Raw genomic sequence first — 20656 nt, forward strand, 5'->3', positions numbered from 1 at the left:
AAAACTGTGCTCTCCATAGAAGCCAGAATGTGCTAAGACAGACATGGACTTTTACCTTTAATTACCTGCCCTCCAGATGCTGAAACAAAATGAAGAGTACCTCTCCTTTTTCACTCTTAGTTTTATTATAAAAATCAACATTTCATTTGTTACAACTCAGTTTATAGCAATAATTGGAAAGGATTTTTGTACAAGGTTTATATACACCTTACAAGTAAAGCACTTTATTTTACAAAAAAAAAAAAAAGTTAGTGAATGAGTGAACAGGGCTGACCAAATGTTGGTCATTATAATATAAATACATCCTTGCAAAGCACCATCGTACCAAAGTTGATGAACAAGAGACACCAGCTGGCTTTAAGACAACGACAAACAGTGATTAAAGCTTACAAAAAAGAACAAACAAAACAAAACACAAGATTAAAAATCTGAAAGCAGCACCAGATCCTTCACTTGCAAACAAGGCTAGTTCAGCTTAAGCCTGGTGGTATCCTCCTCTCAAAAAGACACTTTCATTTCCCCTGGCTGACTGTTAACTGCCTGGCTTAAGGCTACAGCCATTTTAATCAGGACTTCAAAGCTGCTTGTTCATTTAAAAGAGGGGAACAAAACTGCTCTCCAACAGCTTCATGGTAACAATCACGCTGCCTGCTACTAAGACAATCTCTGGCCTGAATGGACTATGGACAGTTCACTTACCCACCCTGCACAGTTCTGCAATGGATCACCCCATCCCTCTATGTGCTACACTGGCATCATTCACCGAGCTGCCCTTTTTAGAGATGGAAAGGAAAGCCACTGCCCAATTTGGATCACTATTGCGTTTTATTTGACCTCCTTTAGAAAGAAACGGAATGTCTTGTGGCCATTTTCAAGCTATTCGATCATTCCTAACTTATTTTCAAGATGCTTCTGTCACCCTATTTTAAAAGTTAATTTCCAAGGAAACCCTAATTGCTAAGAAAGCAATTTCTGAATAACAATGTTCAAACTGGTTTTGCACCCAGTAAGCTAGCTATTTTTTTGTTGTAGAAATAATAAGTTACCTGTTACACGCACAGTACATGTTCAAACTGTCCATAACAATACTGTGCAACAAACATGCTCATGACAAAAATGGCAGGAACAAGAAGCGACTGGTTACTTCTAAAGAGATAACTTGAAGAAGTCAATTGGATACAACAGCATATATGATCAGAGAGTTCTGTAGTTCAAGCAGCTTCCCCCAGAATGGTGCTAATCAATTAATTGAAGGAGATTTGCCAAGCAATAAGGAATGGAAATACTTGAGATTCAAGACAGTGGCCTTTTCTTCATCTTAGCACAGACATAACTACTTTAAAGTAAAACAAATGAATTTGTGTTTCAGACTCGCCTATCAAGCCATTTTTAGAGAAGGGGCTGTAACACAGAACGCACAGCTGAACACCACCAAAGTCCATTAGTGCAATAAAGAGGGATTTTCTGCACGCACCACCCACTTGCAGTGGATTGCAGAACCTGTCATGTCAAGCAGTTTGGGTGCAGAGAGGCCCAACCTGACAGTGGTGGGGTGTGAATGTGTATGCTTGAGAGAGAAAAATATTAGCTTTGGGTAAATTCGCATTATCAAAGATAAGAATACGTGCATACATGCACTTTTACATGCACATGGTGGGGAAAAATGTTATGGCAGTAATCTGGAATTTACAATACTGAAAGTTACAACTCACAGCAAAATGAATCCTTTGATATCAACTGGCTCATTTGCATTACTGTAAATATTTCATTTAATGTACATGCACAGGTTGCATGAATTTATATTCACGGTAACAGTTACTCAAATGCAAGTTCTACGTGCATGTTCCATTTATCGTATTGATGTTCTTTTCCAATAAATATCTTGGTATCCAAAAGCAGCAGAGAAATGAGGAAGGCATGAAATGTATGCAGTTTAACATGGCAGGTATGATTTTTAAAACAGAAGACTAGGTCTCATTAATGTTGCCATTTAAAAGGCTAGGCTTCTGTTGAACCTGAAAAGGTCAGTTCTCAAAAAATTATGCTGCAATGTCCCTTCGGTTTTCTTTCTTGAGAAAAATACAAAGGAGTGGTCCGTTCCTGATTGAGCATGCCAGCTATTTCCTTAACTAGACAGACAGCTAGGAACACTCCTCAGATGTCTACGTAGAGGAAAAAGTGCACAGCGAGTACTTGCGCTAATGCCTTACTGTGTATGTACCTGATGCTGTAAGACAAAGACATTTGTGCTTAGCTTAAAAGACAATGAGCAGTTTCACTGACATCAGTGAGACCACTTCCACGCTAATGCTACAAAGCTACTTTAGCCATCTCCTTGAACTGAATATGTGCATTATCCAAAGTCCTAACACCTTGGTCAGTTTGAGAAGCAAGATCCCCACTGAGGGAAGGAGAAAGCATGAATCACAACTGGCTCAGTGGTGGAGCGGAACAGAAAGAAATTGCTTAGTCCCATGTTCAATTACCCTGTAGTTTATCCACTGGGAGCATGTTAGGTATGCACACTAGTTGCATCAACGCTTTTGTAATTTGGAGATCCACCCAAGAGGAACTTCACAGATCATCAACTTTAAAAACATTTTACTCTTGATTTACTGGGAAAACACATGTACTTGCAAAGGCAGATCGCTGCTTCACACTAAATAAATTCTTTGGTTAGTCCAGAAGAGAAACAGCCTGCTCTCTATGCTGGTCATCTTCAGTGGAAAAACACAGCCTGCCCACCTTCCCTCTCTTCACGTGAACCTCCAGAGGCAAATCACTCAAGACACCCGATGCACAAACCAAAACGTATGTATCAAAAAGACTTGATCAAATCCTACACTGAATTATATGTCCACCCCATTTGACTTCAGCTACGTATGGTTGTAAACTAGCAGCACAGAATGCAGGCAGCACGATCCATATGCTGAGAACTTTTATCTTCTAAAGATCCCTCACTGTAAATAACACAAATCTACCTGCAAGAAGTCCCCTCCAAGACAAAGCCTCAGTGAGGCAGGTCACCCTTACCAGAAAGAGGATACCACTTCCTTAAGCTCAACCACCTCAGAGTTTTTCAAACAGAAATTGGCACACTGAAAATAAGTATTTTGCAAGAAGAGACCATTGCCATCGCAGTACAAGCACTTGGACTGAGATACAACAATGCAATATTCTTCTGAGTTCATTAGTGCAAGTTTCCACATGTGAACCCCACACGGAATGCTGCACATGAAAAAATGTAAACAACAGAGAAGTTTCTAATTCTCATCGGCATGCCAGCCTCGACACCCCCCGCCCCAGCACTCCCGCCCTCCCCCCTTCATATAAATGGTTTCAAGTTCCCTTATGGTTCACAATACCCTCCTCAACATCCACCCTGCTGGAGAACACAAACAAGCTTCTTCACCAGCAAGGAAGAGCCAGAAGAACAGCTACCACGTTTCCTAGATACCTAGAATGAAGCTGGGCAAAAAAAACACTTAGTATACCAGATCCAGAGATCAACTGTGATAGCCTGGAGACCACCAAAGCTTTTTAAAGTTTCCTCAGGTATCCTGGACTACTAGGAAGATCCTTTACTACAGCTGGAATCCCAATACCATGGTTTTCCTTGGAGCTGAAACCAAGTGAGACTCCAGTAGCCCACATGAGTGGCAGCGAGAATCACTTGTCACTAATTCTGTCCACAGCATGAATTAAAACCCATGCCACAAATTCAGATTATTTCTCTTTTAGCTGAAACTGGCTGGGAAACAAGCAACAGAGAACAATAAAGCCCAAATGGCACCTCTGAGGAGTTGTTAAACTCTTGCAGACCAAAGGCTAGGAGGCAGAAGCTCCTCAGTACCTTTGTCTTGAAAGAGAAGCCTCAAGAGGGCTAGTCTTTGAAGGCACCGAGCACCTTCAATGGATTTGATGTCAACAGAAGGTGCAAATGCAAAATGCCATCTAAGATCAGGTATACTGTGAGCTCCACTACAGTCAAAGCAAATTGAAAACACTGCACTGGAGTCAAAGAGGAGTTAATAATATCCTAGGTTGCCCCCTCAACCTACACAAATAATGTTTTCACTTGATTATATACTCTCCCTGTCAAAATTACCACAGTGAGGCTGACGGGAGAAGGGGCTAAATATGATAATATACAAAAATAGAGATGCGAATATAAAATGGTTTGGTTAAGAGTATCTTAAAATTTGACATTCACAGCGGTTAATACTAAAGTATTAAACTCACACCATGCAAAACCAGAGGTATGTCAAAATCATACTGAGAAAAACTGGCTTTACCTAACACAAAGAAATCATGAGCAGTTAATATAGCACGGGAACCCCTTCCAATGATCAAAACATCTATTTTTTTTTATGGACAGTTGCTCCACTGAAAGTTAAATGCTTCCTTACTAGGAAAAAATAATATATATTTCTATTTATATATATGATTTGTATACTGTGATATCAATATACACTGAAAGTACTGCAAGGATATATTATTCATTTACAGTAACACTAACAATCCATGGTTAAATTTATAGTTTATAAATATGCTGTCTATATTATATGTGGTATAAAAATATTTGACATTTCGTGGGCACTAGGTCAAAATAAGGTTTTCTTTTTTTAAGGGACTAAAAATCATTCAGGTATATTCATATTACCCTTGTCAATTACGTGAAAATCGTACTGACCTGGTACAAAACAGAATCCCACCGTGTTGGCAAAGTGAAGAAGATCATGTATAGCATGATACTCTCTGCATGACAAGGCTAATCAGGATAAAAACCAGAATTTACAGCAGCCCAGTTCTAGCAGTACTTTAAATAAGGATATCATGATTTAAAGTGACACAGGCAGAAGGAAAGGATGCAGAAAAGATGGGAAAAGCTCAACAGGAGAAAAAAAAAGCAAACTTTAAAATACACCCAACAAAAAAATCATTGAAATTCCAGAAGCAAGGAGAGAGCTCTTAATGCTCTAGTTTGGTAAACGCATTACGGAAAAACAGAGGTGTATTCATTTAAAAAAGCACGTGACTCTTTTTCTGGATTCACTGCTACGACTGCTGTATTCCTGTAGAAAACAAAGCCCTTTGTGTAAGGTTAATATCTGTCCTGACTGCGTTTTCAAGTTTAACTTTAGTTGCTGGCCCTCCGCAGTTAACATAGAGGTTATTTGGCTACTTCTAAGTATCTATGGTATGCTGCTCTGAGACGGACATTTTTATTCTTAATTAATTTAAACATTTTTGGTATTGACAAACCCCACATATCACCTCGCTGGACAAGAAACACATCCCAGTCCTTCCATTTCCTTATGTGCTCAGTCACTTCACTGGATTAAGGCATGTTTTTGTGTTCCACTTGCAAAAATAAAACCTTTTTGTACAAATGTCTGGGTTCTTTTATACAAAAATTTTTCTTCTTATGGCACAAGCAGCAGCTGCTGTTTAAGAAAATATATAAATATCCTTTTTTTTTTCTTATTCTTCTGTACAAATATCTTCAGTATTCCTCCACCCCATTTAATAACATTTAACTGTACACTGTCCTACCTCATCCTTCGCCGAGAGCTCCCTCCCCCCTCCCCAGTAGAACACTTTGTATTTACACTTTCACAGCGGAGGCAGATGATGGGGTGGGGGGGCTCCCCCTCATGAGGAGTCCGTGCACGGGGACGGCGGTGGCGGGTAGAGGTGGTGGGAGTAGCTCCTCTCCGTGTACGGGGAAGGTGGGCAGCTCTCGTAGTTCTCCTCCGCCGACAGGTACTGGCTGCGCGGGGTGGGTGGTGGGGGGACAGGCTCCGAGTCATAGTTCAAGTCACTGGTATAGCCCTTGGCCGTCGCTGCTGTGACCCTTCGGCTGGGGGCATAGTCACTGTCACAGACATCCGTGCTGCAGGGCGTGGTGGGAGGTGCAAAGTGACGGTAGCTGTAAGGCCTGTAGCTGCAGTGGGGAGATGCATGAGAGAAGAGTCAGCATTCAGAAAGACTGGGCATTTCCGGCAATGCACTCCTGAGCGAGTCAGCGTGGATAAGGCATGGTGGGAACAGAGTGGGTCAACCTCTGCAGCAGATACACAGCATCACGTTCTTCTCTCCCTCTTACACTTAACTCCCCTGCAGAAGGCCCACCTTTGCACTACAGCGTCAGTCTAACTACAGGAACTAGTGAAAGGGATGAAAATTATCAATTATCTGTGGACAACAGGATCCCTAAGGACTCGCTTTAAGTAGAAGAAGTTGCTCCTAAGACAGTGGGGCAGGAACAGGAAGGGCACAGAGGTGTGTATGTGAAATAACTGTGTTGCAATTATAGGGACAAGATAGCCTGTTTCCATTATGCAATTTATGATACTTCCAAACCCAGACAGGGACACTTAAAATTGCCTGGCACATTCACAGCAGTCAGGAGAATCACTCGCCTAGGATGGAATTCCCAAAGGCTCCTACCACAAAATATTCCTTAAAATAAGCCCAAGATAGTTTAAATAAAACAAACTAAAAAAAAGAGGTGCTTGGCAGCTACAACTACCAACATTGCAGTCAGTTGTCGGGGGTGGGTGGGCATGCAGCTCCTTTATATTCAAGTCAGGATGTCAGGAAAGATGGGAAGAGCAGAAGCAGAAAGGCCAGAGTTTATTTTTGGGTAGGGAAGCATTCAGAAAACATTCAACCCTATTCTACATCCCAAATTCCATTTATAATACAAAAAGTCCTATTAGCTAACCAGCAATGAGTGTGATTTCATGCTGGTGCCAAAATTTGGGTTTCTTTCATTAGAAAATTACTCATCATTTTAAAAGATTTTTCATATGGCTGCAAGGGATCATTATAAACATCTGGTCTGACCTTCTGCACAACAGAGGCTATATTTTCTGCTAATGGAGAAGAGATGTCTTATCAGCCCCAGAGACCTCATTATCCAAAAGCCCCCAAAGGCTCTGTGTTAGGGAGGCATTTCTTTCAATAGAGAAATGGAGTGCTCTCTTATTGACGAGATCTTCTAGTGGTTTGGGAGGGGAACCTTTACACCCTTGGGTAGTAGGTGTCTCTTTCTTTATTTCTGGTAATTAGTTACAAAATGATAATGCACTCTAGCATCTTACAGGGAGGGTAAGAAAGATACATTCAAGTCAACAGAGATAAAGCTTGCATGCCTATACATATATGTCACGTAAAATAAGCAAAAGGTTAGCAACCTTTTTCAGACAGTAACCCTTACGTGTCCTAGCAGAACTTCTGTGCTTTACCTAGACCATAATATTGTTACTTCTGACTTACTAACCTATATATTGCCACCTTTCCTCCACATGGTGTTTGTCTATCATTTCCGGTAATTCTGTGAGAAATTACTTATAACAGAAGGCTAAAAAAAAGGCAGGGCTAACTCCAAGGTAAGTATTTCTGGCTCAAAGTTATCACGGCACCAGGTTTCTTTTGGCTTTTAGCTAATTTTGTGATGAGTGTTGTCATTCTCCTTAAGCAATACACCCGAGAGGTGTACCACTAACCCACCACCTGCACGATTTACCTCTGCACTTGCATGCTTCAGTGAGGCAATATGTGTGAACCCATCTGAGCACCTGTTTTAGTGCTTGCAGAATTAGGGCTTTTGATTGCAATTCTTCTGGAGCAGAGGCTGCCTTTCTTCTGCATTTTCTCTATTAACTGCTTTTATCCTGAAGGATGCTATTGTACTAGTGATTACCTGTAGGATCTGTGAGTGGATGGGCTGTTTGAAGAATACCCGAATTCCATGGTATAATGTGAACGTTCGGTAGCTGGTGATGGTGGCGGGTTCAAAATCTAAGGGGGAAGAAAAGAAAAAAAAAGCCACAGTTAAAAAAATAAATAGGAAGGAGACAAGAAAACAACAGTTTATAAATTTTCTTTTTAGTGCTGTTTAGTAGGAACCTAAAGTTAAGAAGTGCATGCATAGGCCCTCCCAACAAACAGGTTTTTTCTTCTGTTTAATTCCCAGTTCTTTAACAGACACTGGAGACGCTGCTTCTTATCATTCCCACAGAAGCTATTATTAAGCTCTTCTCAAAAAACGCTGAGTGCTGTTGCTATTTTGACATACCTAGTGCTAAAAAGTAAACCTGAATCTAGCTGTTCAATACTATATTGTTACTAGGGATACCACCGCCCTAGGCGAACTGGCAGATGTCTGCTCCCGCTAGCTGTAGTCCCCAAGTATTATGCTATTACCTGCAGTGTGCTGTCCGAGACAAATATTTATTCCCTATACAGACATGCTCTTAGTGCACAAACAGTATTGTGATTAATATAAAGATTTAACATGATGGGTTGATTCTCGGAACTGAAACAGTTTTCAGCTTGCACTGACCAAGCATGTAACCCTAACACTTGACAGTGGCTTGGGAACTTCATATAAAAATATCTAAAACAACAACCACAGATTCTAGAAGTAAAGAGATGGGAGCCCTTTAGGGCTGGTACCAATTTCTATATAGCATCTAGTGCAGCACACTATCCATTTGTGACTGAAGGAATCTATGGAGTTGCAAGACACTTGTTCATTTAGCTGTCACTTGCAAGACATGTGACACAAAACTTCATTTTAATTCCTTGAAAGGTCTATACAGAATCAGCCAGTTTCACCTCCAGAGGCACATGGCAGAGTATAATGAAAGGAGATCACTCTGCCAGAGATGCTCAACTTTTATAGGGATTTTTTAATCTCCCTTGACATTCAGTCTAATATCTTATTCAGGCACTGATCTCTCAACTTTTTAAAATTAAAAGAAAATTCCTATACTGTTTTGGAAAAAGACAATTCCCCCCTCCCTTTCCTTTGAAAATCACTCACTCCATATTCCAAAGAGTTTATTAAGATAGAAATTTTAAACAAAACATTCATCTGTCAATTAATTATTCTCAGAAACACTCTGTCACTTCCTTGAAAGTTATGAAAGGTCTATGAATAATAGAATGACTTACTGGAGGAAAGTAAGTGCCTTTGGTACTTGAAGAACTACTGGAAGAGGCTCCAGTGACATGGGCCCTGTCATAGGGTGGCCCACTGCTCCCTCCCATAATGCTGAGGGAGCTGATCACAGATTTACCTCGAGACATCCCTGAAGAACAAAGATGGATGTCAACATGGATGTCAATATTCAGGTCTTCGAAGCAAACAGAAAAGAAAGCTTAAAAACGATTTAGAGGATAACAGCAGGATAAGCACAACTCCTAAAACCAAAATGAATCATCTCAGAATTAAGAGCAAATTCAGCGCTCCTTGACGGACAACTGGAATGAAGACTGTCAGGGAATAAGCATAAAATCATAGAATACTTAGTGTTGGAAAGGACCTTAAGATTACCTAGTTCCAAACCCCTGCATGTTGGGTTTGTGTTTCAGCTACTCAACTGCAGAACCTGGCACTGGGCTAACCTAGAGAAACAGATTTCTTTTACTTGAATGGCTGGAAAAGACTTCAGAGAATGGGCATTCAGGCACTATTTCTGTGCCTCAGAATAAAACATGAAACTGACTCTGACCACCTCAACTGAGCAACTGAAATATGAGTTAGAAGAGAGGGGTTTGTGTTCTTTCATTTTGACACTGTTAAGTGAGCTTTTGCTACTGGACTGAAGCACGCTGACAGAGTGTCCAAGCGGGAAATGGAGAGGTATGCCACTGTGCTTGAAGTAATGGTGAGGATTCTGCCCAAGGATACTTTATGAAAGCAGGTTATCACAGAAAGTAATTTGGTGTATTACTTTAACCCTGTAACAGCCTCACAGAACCTCTGTGTTCTGACTGGAACCTGCTAGATCCAAAGCCACAAATACATATTAAACCAACATATACAGAAGCAATGCATATAAATGACGTGCAACATTGCAGTTAAGTCTTACTTTTCAAACATTAGTATCCTCATGTGCTTGGATTGGTGTTGGAAACATCATCAAAAGAAATAAGCTGAGACCACAGTTAGCGCTGGTCATTACAGACTTTACAAGAATTTTCACAAGCATACAAACCCCGTCTACAAATCTAACGAGAATAATTACGTAATGTTTGGAGTCCTATAAATATAACTCTGGGTAGCTTCACCCTGCACTGTCATTACACTTTGCTGATGCTGTAATACTCCAAAAATAGGCGGCTTTAGTGGCAAAAGAACTCCCATGGTATGTGTACCTGTTTGATCATAGAACCATAGAATCACCTAGGTTGGAAAAGACCTTGAAGATCACCAAGTCCAACTGTTATTCCAGGACTGCCAAGACCACCACTAAACCATGTCACTGAGGGCCTCATCTACACGGTTTTTGAACACTTCCAGGGATGGTGATTCCACCACTCCCCTGGGCAACCTGCTCCTGGGGCAGCGTTTGCAGCCTTATAGGCCTCAGCATTGCTAAGCATATTTGGATATAGGACTACATTGTTAAACAGTCTTGTCGTTCTGCTAAGTATCTGAAGGCTCGTGATTAGCACAGGTAGAATAGCAGTTCATTTTTATAAGGAAGGATGGTGACAAGCCTTGACAGTCCTGGCTTCCAACAGCTTCGAAGAGTTATACATCTGGAATGGATGTTTTCCTGTGCTTTCATGCATAGTATCCTCAGCTACAACTATGTGGTGCCAAAGAGCAGGACAAGGATCACACCATTTACTCACCAGGAAGAGACCCTGACAAAGAGCTTGGGTGAGGCACATAACCAAGTGGTACAGAAGCTGGTCCATGCACCACATAATCATTGGTCATCGTTTCTCCATCTCCCTTCATGCGTGGGCACAGCACCCTCTGGCAGATGAAGTACATCGCTCCAACCACAAAAACCGTAAGGATCACACCAATGATGGAGCCTATAGTGTTGTTGGGCTGTGGCGCAGGCTCCTCCGTTGTGTCTAAAAGCAAAAACAAAAATCAGGCCATGTAAGTTAATGCAACAGCTTCATGTACCAACATCAGTTTTACTGACATCTTTCAAGGAAAAATAAAAGCCTCCTCTTTCTGCAGGCACACAACAGCTTTCAGATTAATAGACGGGAGGAACGAACAGGCACTGGGGCAGATCCGTTTAAAGGCTGAGTGTCCATAACAGCTACCTATGCTCATGGATGACCTCCACACATGCAGAGAGGTTTTTCAATCACAAACGATAGGAAATATACAATACACGCATATGCAGGGGATAATAAACCAGGTTGCTACCTTGCTTCCTGCTGACAGGCAGGGCTACCCTTTGAACTTGATGAACAAGACCTGTAACCATGACTCCAGGTGGCACTGTGCTGGGGACTCCAGTTATGCTTTTTCTTGTCATTAAAGACAATGACAACTATTTTTCATGTTGCATCTCATGACATAAGCACCTAGTTTATCACCCAGTGCAACAGAGTGGCACTCCCTTTTCTCAACTGTGTAACATTCACTTATGCTGAACAGCAGAGGTGATGCATCAATGATAAATTTTGTGTTTGCTGCTATTTATTAAACTACCTAACATACTCCACATCTGACCCACACTGATGGTTACAGATATAGCTCAGCATCAGCATTATACACCCCATCCTTATGAGGAATCTGTGTCTGAAATGATTATTCAATAGTCAAAATGAGCGGCTTTCCCTACAATACCAATTCTAAGCAGTGATGGTTCTGGGAATAAATGACAACCCCCTGCCTGTGCTTCACGAATTTGACAAGAAAAGCAGACTTTAAAGTATTTTCCTGTTCCAGTCAGTGTTTTACATCTTATCCATTACTGAAAGTCTTTTCCTCAACACATTTTCTTCTCCCTGAACACCAAACCCACATTTTAACCAGCTTGTCACAGTCTAAAGAGATAAGTAAACAGACTTCTGATCATACTGGAAGGCGGACAGTGACAACTGCAATCTTACTCTGGGTGGGCTAGTTTTTCATCATCTGCTAAAAAGCCAGCAGATATATGAACTGTAATAAAGATAACTATATATATCTGTGATAATGTCACTAATGACTTGATAGCATAACAGAACATCTCCTATGACTCCTTCTTAAGTTTAAGGGCCCAAGTCTGGCTTTGCATTTTCAAGTTATGTGTGTGTCAACCATGATACACAGATCTGTAGCACAAGAAGAGATGTCCCTATTTACAATTTCTTTTAAAGCACCAACCATGAAAATGAATTTTCAAGTTGCAATTCTAAAGGCAGTGGTATTCTTGAAGAGCCCTGGAGATTTCAAGGTAGGGGACATGACATGTTACAAATCATAAATCAAGATGAGAATTACATCTTTTCAAGATATAAAGGAAATTTTAGAAGGCTTACTCTATAAACAGAGTGCTCCTCTGATTCTAAAACCACCTGCTATTAATTCTCTGGATGAGCAAAACATGAAGCAGAGCAGTTATGTATGAAAGCCTCATGCTGCTAGATTTTTTTATTAACACTTTTCCAATTCAGCATACTAACAGCTTATAGGAAAATAAACCTTTTATTTCTTTTAAAAGTATAAAAAGGTAAGTGGGAAAATTACCAGCCTGCCCTGCCTCAGAATACTAGTTCTTTTTGTTATTTCTATTCCAGCATGTTATGCATTAATTGCATGACAGCAGTTATAAACAGGAGCATTCATTATGGAGTAACTAATTCAGTCTGGTTGGCAGAATAAAACCTAACTCAGAGAGTAGGTAAGAAACAAATTTTGGATGCTGCAATCAAGTCTCTAGTCTCAGGCTTTACACTTACAGCATCCTTGCTCATCTGAGCTGTCACTGCAGTCCAGGTTGTGATCACATTTCTTGCTTTTCCCGATGCACTGCCCACTGGCACAGCGGAACTGATCAGTTAAACAAAGCACTGGAAAGAGAACCTCACAAGTCAGTATCAAAGACTTCTACTCCTTAAAAAGATTAAGGAAACAAGATACCAAAGCATGCAATCAGTATCTTAGGTGAGTTTAGCCTGCTGCTAGCTTTGTTTCTTAAAGTAGCCAGTGGCACAAAAAGTTCCTCATGCCAACTATGCACAAAAAGTGATTCAGTGTTCTGTTGGGGATATTGCACAGTGGGTACCTGGGTCCTCGCTGCCTGTATACAGTAAGGACACTACAAGGTAAAGCTACCTTAACTAAAATAACTCAGAAGCAGAAGGCTACTGAGAACACAGGTGTTTATGCCAGGACATGGCTGTTGCAAAATTACTATAACAATCTCCAACTCTAAGCATTTACTGTAATATAAGGGAGAAAAATTAAGTTATTAAAAAAAAATCTGCCAAACCACGATGATAAAATTGTTGAAGAAATACAAATGTGGTTTCTTAAAGTCCTTGTATTCTTCCTGTAAACCAGAAAACTCCTTGATCAGGAGACAATATATTTCACTTGACATTATGTTTTGAAAATGCAATGAAAGACAGGAGATAAAACTGGAGCTTTGCCAGTATGCTCAAAAATAAACCACCACTCTGGGAAAAAGGGTGCTGCAGGCAAGGTGGTGGCTGCTGTTGTTTACACATCTTTTTGCCTCCTGTTTCTCATAAAATGCAGAAATTCCTTCTGATTTCAGTTGAATTAAGCAGTTAAAGTAAAGGCTTTTCTGTAATCAACTTGAATACTCTGAATAACAGGGCCACTTTGAAGGTGATAAACAGCCTCTCGACTGGCAACTCCAATCACTAGATGGTAACTGGGAAGCTAACTTGCACAATGTATTTTGAAATGTCAGCATCTCATCTGGCTAACAATCACTTTTCATCACACAGGAAGTGCATTAGTCGGTATGCTTTTGTTTGAGCTGGAGCCCATGTTTTGGAAAGAAAATCAGCCTTGATTCAAAGACTCTTAGTTTCTTTAAAGAAGCAAAATGTACTGAAAGTATATAGAGAAGAGGCATCTTTTCCAGCTTGCAAGTTGTCCCTACAACTCTTCACTATTTTGCAGTAGGGACAGGGCGAGTTTGCTCATGTTTCACATTGTAGAGTGGTGGGGTGGTTCAGATTCCACCAGATTCCTGTCCTTCTCAAAACTAAGAGAACCTAATTCTCATTGTGCTGGAAACAGCACTTCCCTCAGTAATGATGGTGTAAATACTCTCTTTTGCTGTGCTCTATAGGAAGAAGAGATCTCCAGAAATCTCATGTGTCTCTCACTCCCATTTACTCAGAAAAGCTTAACTTCACTTTCTTCATGTACTATAAAATAAACAACCCCAAGACCTTTACAAGGTACACAAAAAACTACGACAAGGATTTGCTTCACTTTGTAATTCACTCCCAGTTACTGGGTTTTTGGAACTCAAAACCATACCACTTTTAATATCACTTTTCATTGAGTTTAAATCACTGTGCAGGAGGTCATTGTTATTTCCATTTCACAGGTGGAGAAACAGAAGTATGGAGTTGTGAAATAATGGCCCATTTAACAGACCAGTTTGAAAAACAGCAGAACCTCAGGTCCTTCCCAATTCTACCCAGCAATAACTTTGGTATTTATCATAGTGTTCTCATGACAGCTCTATTGTCACCAGACTTTGAAAGATCCTTTGTACCTTCGCAGTTCTTCTCATCCGAGTTGTCCTGGCAATTTGCTTCTCCATTGCACCGAAGGGCACTGTCTATACACTGTCCACTTTGACACTGGAACTGGGTGTCTGAACACACCGGGCAGTTCTTTTCGTCACTGTGGTCTTCGCATTCAGTGAAACCATCACAGCGCCAGGCCACCGGGATGCAGTCAATCTCACCTGTGAAACAGGTGAACTGCTGAGGGGAGCATGTTGGTGGCTCTTTAAAAATCAAGCAAACAAAGAAGAATTAAAAATCCAGGTGAACAAACAGCAGATCAGGACAGGTAAGAACAAGAAGAGCTCAGATGCTTTCACATATCAAGCAGCTGATAAACGTGCCACGTCATAAGGTAACTTCCACCCCCACTGTAATTTGTGCATATCCTGAACTCCATGTGACTGATGCAGGCTCACCTCGATGGAGGGTCATTAGGCAAAGAAGAGAAACAGAGAAATATGTACACTCAAAACAATTGTCTTCCCTTCCCACTTCAGCCTCTTACACTCTTAGCAACTCAAAAGTCTTCATTTAAAGTCAACGCGCTTTTCTACTCCATCTTTCCTGCAACACCACTGTATACACAACTGATGGCTCACTTTCTTGTCATGGTACAGAAAACATTAAAAGGATGTAATGCACCGCAGATGGATGCACTGTGACTCAGTGTCTAGTTATGGGCCCTCGACAGCTCTGTTTGGTCAAAATTCTTTTAAAACAACAAAAATCTGCTCCACCTAATCAAGTCCCACTGTCTCAATACAGTTGTTATCTGTTAATCTCATACAGTAAGTAAGTGCGGTTTTTTTCCCCCTTTTTTTAATCCTCTTTTTTCCCCCTCCTCCCCTCCCTTCCCCTTCCCTTTTTGGCCTGGTCTTAAACTTGTTCTGAGAAAATATCTGGATTATGTTAGCTCTTGCTCCATCGTGAGACCACGTATCGCCTTGATAGTGAGAAGATTGCATAATAAGTCCATTCAGTATGGTGGCACAAAACCCCCCAAGCATTAAGTGCCTTTCCTTTCCCCTACCCCATTTCAACCCCACCCTTGGAGACACCAGGGCATAGGCTACTGCGGCCGTACCGCCATGGAGGAGGCAATTTGCCCTTCTGCGACTGCAGTTCAGAAAGACACACACGGGGTGAGTGAGGAGGACAGCAGGGAAGAGTAAAATGGCACAGACATGGTGCAATATGCCAGAATGTGAGAACCTACCACTATTTGGAAAACGAGAACACACAGAGTGACAGAGAAGAACTAGTGAAAATCATACAACTGAAAAATCCAGTTGAAACAATTCAGCGGTCTTAAATAGGAAGGGTGAACAGAAACCCTTATTCAACAGTGAACTAGTAAACCTCTCTTACTCCTCAATACTTGCAGATTTAGCTGGTAAGCATGTCGAAGTGTGTAACAGCACCTGGTGCACTGTCACATTCTTTCTGCTCAGAAGCCACCCCTAAAGATGAAACCCCCCCACACACCCAGAAGCTGAGAGCTTAGTGACAGAGCATGGGAAGGACCTACCTCCGCAGGACAGCTCATCCTGCAGCAGAACAAGGTGGACTGGACAAGAGCAGCGCGTGGTGCCATCGCCCTTCACGATGCAAATGTGCGAGCAGCCACCATTATCTTGAGAACAAGGATGTTGTCCTGTGGTTTTAAAAATAAAGACAGGTACTCACAAGAAATCCCCACCTCTTTTATGACTTTCAGTAATTTCTTTGGGCTCACAGGACTCCCTTCATTACTTCCTTACCCCTGGGGAGAGCACTACTAAAAGCAGCTCTGAAAAAAATGTATTTTGTTGCGTGTGTTCCTTCCCTTTAGAGCCATCAATAATTACAACGCACATCAGTAACTGCCCATGATCTGAAACACTAAAAATCATGCCGTGGGGTCTACTGAAATGACACTAAACTTTTTGTTTCTTGTGTGAGGTAGAATTAGTTCTCTGCAGCAAAAATAGTAGCATTAGTAACAGAAAAACATGCCTTGGGTTCCATACTTCCTTTTCTCTATCAAAGACCATTAAAAAAGTAAACTTTTCTAATTTATGAATTCTGTCACTTCCATACTGTCTCTGAAACTCAAATTAACATGCTCTAGATAAATATGTCTCTTCATTTTAATGTTTAATAAGGACAACACACTTCTCTTGGAACTTCTGACAAATTTACTGAGATTAATAGCACACACAACTAGTAGTAGTCTGCAGTGAAGCTTTAATTAAACATCCCCAGACATTTTTCTACATATTTCTCCAAGGCATGCACCACAGCCTATTAACCAGGCCTATTTCCTCCAGGATGACAGCAGCTCCACTGATTTAACCATCCAGCTCCCATCGTTTCAAGCGTGTGTGTGGAGAAATGCTATACCCTGGTAAACAGAAAACTTTTTAAAGTGCAGCCATGTTTAACACAAATTGTTATTTAAGACATGCTTCCTTTCTGCAACACAACATTGATCTTCTGGCATTTACTTTCAATACGAATTGCCATCAACAAAAATTGTTCACTTTTTCTTCAAGCAGGCAGTCCACTGAAACATCCGACTGCTACTAAAAGGCCCTGAGAGTTGTGCTTGTCTAAATGGAAATAAACACCTGATAATGACTCACTAGCATGATCCAGAAAATCTTCTACTAGGGATAACAGGATGTTTCCAGTGTGTCTACAGACACTCATATGCCAGGTGCCGGCATGGGACTTCCAGTAAAGCTGTCATCAGCAACAAAAGATGATGCTGGATTTGTGATAGATTTCCAGTCCATTGCCAACTGCCTGAAGGAAACAAACTTAATTGCACCCTGGCAATGTACAGACACAGAACGATACCAACTTCTGGCCCCTCCGATCTGCACTGATGTCGCCCAATGACAAGGCCAAACAGGCTCATCTTTCTGCAGCCACTCCTTGGCTCAAGCCCCACAGGCACTGTTTGCACTTGCAAACAGAGATTGCACTTACTGTATTCCTGAATGTTGAGCTCTTTTACAGCATGGATGTCACTGAGTTGTGCAATACGAGCTTGGACCTTTGTACGTCCTTCTCGACCAGTCATATCAATCTTTTCAATCATCTGCTGTTGCCTGTCAATCCAATACAGCCAGTTTTCAAATACAGTTAGTCCCACAGGCTGCAAGATATTAGAGTCTTCCAAAACAATCCGGTTAGCACCTGTGGAAGGGAAAGAGTGGTTTAGCTCAACTGGAATGAACAGGAATACAGTCACAGATATTTTCTACACTACTCACACCACTATTTTCTACTACTTTTACACTACCAGGTAAGCCAACTATAAAAGCAATCCTGGTTCCCCTTATGCAAGACTGATACATTTTGCAGACAGTTTCTGCACTTCACATACAATTACTGTCTGGAGTTTGGTGCTCAGCTCCATGCCCTACCCAGGCTTTTGACTGATACGATGGGAATCGGTAATACTTTTCATTCTATCCTTTTTTTGAGAGATTAACTGCTTTGTCTTGGCACACAACAGGGAATAAGAAGATGAATTATTAGCTTGAGTTGACTAATACAAGATAAAATCCAAGTGAAGACAAAGTAGTTAGCACTTCTCACATGAATGATGAGATTAAGGTAAACACTTGACTTCTGACTTCCTCATATTCTTTCTTTTCAACTACATCATCTTCATAAGGTTTTCAGGCTAAACTGGGAATGCTAATTTCTTCCTAGTGAAGAGTTACTTTCCTCAGTTTGTTTAGCAATCACCAGTAGCAGGCCTTATACCTCTGAAGAGTATTTGCTGACTTTTACACTAGATTACTCTGCATTAGAACTAATCAAGAGGGACTGTCATGTTTCATGGTTAAGACTCAGTCCACAGCTATTTCAAAGGTATCATTAAAGACTGTCCGAAATCAGTGAAGACTTAGTAGCTCATACACAAAAGGAAAGTATGTTATTCAAAGCCTGAGAGCTCAGGAGTGAGGTTTAATCCATGCTTCCTTTATTTTACATGTTATGACAAGGTCATTAACACTAAAATATTCTGTGAGGTTTATCAGATTCTGAGCAGAAAATGACTCACAGGCATATGGATTTGCTTCAGTTTTGAGATGTGTAGCGTCACATAGTGTAAACTCAGGCCACAGCTTGAAAATTTACATATAAATCCTAGTGTTTCAGATATTGGGGCTCACAGCTATGCTTAGTTTTCATTTTTACTACAGGAGACAATAGCTTCACATATGTTCATCCAGAAAATTTCTAGTAAGTTTTTATATTTTGTCCTGTAAAAATATGCTAGCACAACTGAACACCATAAAAATTCTATCCCGTCTCTACCATATCCACACAACTAATGTTATGGGACAAAACCCACATATTTAATAATTTTATAATTTGAGCAAGTTCTATATCCCTCTGCTTTGTTTAGTAGCAAGAATGTTTTTTTTGGCTTGTTGAGAATTTCATCAACAATATGTCAGTGATGATGTCCTACAACTTCAGCTATGAAAAGTACTTTTATCTCCATCTCCCTAAAAGCATACAGAGCTCAGAAGTTAAGTAATCTTTCAAATATTTAGTAAGTGGTAACATCTAAAGCTGAACAGGGAAATTCAAATATTAATCCTAAGACAGACTGGGCTCTCACCCACCACTCTGGAACAACACCAGCAATGATCTGATTAAGAAAAGATGTTGACGGATTCTGAAGGAGGTTATACCCAGACTGATGGAGAAATTAATAGACTGAGTGATGTAAGTTAAACTAAATAACTGCAACCATCTATTAACACCCAAGAACATGACTCATTGCATAGGGAAAAGGTAAGAAACAGCAGCCTGCATCTTGAGGAGAAGAAAAAGTAAGCTGGGAATAGGCAAAAATGTAAAGATGACAGGAAGGAATACAGTTGAGACTAAGACCTTGACCTACCCAAATGGAGTCTGTACATGCCCTGCTCTGTCATGCTTATGTCAATCAGAATGACATTTTACAGTATCCTCCTAAAGCTCTGAAGCTTAAAATAGTCACTCCCTTAATGTCTTACTCTTTCTTTTTAACATTTGTGACCAAGTGTAACTGACTATTTCTCACTAAACAGAGACACTGAAATCCCTCCTTCCATAAACCAACAATAAAATCCAAAGCTGGCCCATCAGGGTGCTAGTCCCCTTTATTGGTAATGTCAGATGAAAGGGAGATCTGATTAAGAGGAGCTTTGTCTCCTGGCATCACCATTCACTTTCCAGCAATACCTTTCAAGACTTAAAAACCAACCAAATAAATACAAAGATCAGGGCACACCCACAGCTCATTCTATTTCCACATTAAAAATTACTTAATTCCAGAATCATTAGACATTTCCAAATCACACTAATTATTCTGGAATAGAAGAACTAATTTCCAAATAGTTTCCATGGTAGGGAGCTAATTCCAGTCATCTTTTCATAAACAACCCCTTAATCATGTGAAGAATCTGGTTAGCTTCAATAGGATCTCGCATTTGGGCAGCATAACCAAGTCCTAACTGCATGCCTGAAGGAGGGAGGAAGAGAAGGACTTCTTCACATAAAAGGCATTCTAGCTCTCCTTTCTGGGTACTGGCATCTACAGAGTTGACAGAGAAAGAGATTGTACATGTTTTTAAGAAATTAATATGCAGAAAATTCACTCTGCCGGTCAAAAAAAGCCTTTTAATCAGCATTCCTAAGCACAAGAATGCATCTCAGAAGTTAGCAATTTATGGTGGCGATTATAGCAATCTATTTGTGGTGAAAATGCTAAAAAGCAACAGAGGTTTTGGAATGGTTTTTCAAGTTCTTCGAAAATATGGTGAGCTTTTACCACACAACATTGGTGATCCAAGAGCCACATCTTTAGGAAAAAAGAAAACAACCCACAAAACACACAAAAAAAAAACCAACCCCAAAATCAAAATCAAAACAACAAAACCACCACAAACAAAACCCAAAGCAGATTCATTAAAACCAGACAGAATTAGAATTTTTGTCCCATCTCCTCCTCTGGTGTCCTAATTTGTGGCAGATAACACAAACTGAGAAAATAAGCATGTGTGTGGTTCTGCTGCCCATTACTCATACAGACCCTAGATCTGGGATAGCCTAGAACATACCAAGATAC

The 20656-nt window shown here is 40.6% G+C and overlaps 1 protein-coding gene across 2 annotated transcripts in view; it reads right to left on the minus strand.

Annotated features, from left to right (window-relative positions):
* Positions 1 to 105: 105 nt before the first annotated feature.
* Positions 106 to 20656, minus strand: part of LRP6 (LDL receptor related protein 6) — a 127764-nt gene continuing 107213 nt past the window's right edge. The window contains exons 16-23 of one of the 2 annotated variants that reach the window (XM_061476346.1): positions 17509 to 17718; positions 16064 to 16189; positions 14520 to 14756; positions 12718 to 12828; positions 10657 to 10887; positions 8968 to 9104; positions 7712 to 7809; positions 106 to 5947 (exon numbers count right to left, since the gene is read on the minus strand). In XM_061476346.1, coding sequence (XP_061332330.1) covers positions 5656 to 5947; positions 7712 to 7809; positions 8968 to 9104; positions 10657 to 10887; positions 12718 to 12828; positions 14520 to 14756; positions 16064 to 16189; positions 17509 to 17718 — 1442 coding nt within the window. In that variant the 3' untranslated portion in view covers positions 106 to 5655. The remainder of the gene's footprint in view (positions 5948 to 7711; positions 7810 to 8967; positions 9105 to 10656; positions 10888 to 12717; positions 12829 to 14519; positions 14757 to 16063; positions 16190 to 17508; positions 17719 to 20656) is intronic. The other variant, XM_061476347.1, reaches the window with a different exon arrangement.

This window comes from Pezoporus flaviventris, unplaced genomic scaffold (genome assembly GCF_033815535.1).
Source record: "Pezoporus flaviventris isolate CSIRO_AGI_PZ_B2104156 unplaced genomic scaffold, CSIRO_AGI_Pfla_v1 ptg000096l, whole genome shotgun sequence".
Taxonomy (NCBI): domain Eukaryota; kingdom Metazoa; phylum Chordata; class Aves; order Psittaciformes; family Psittacidae; genus Pezoporus; species Pezoporus flaviventris.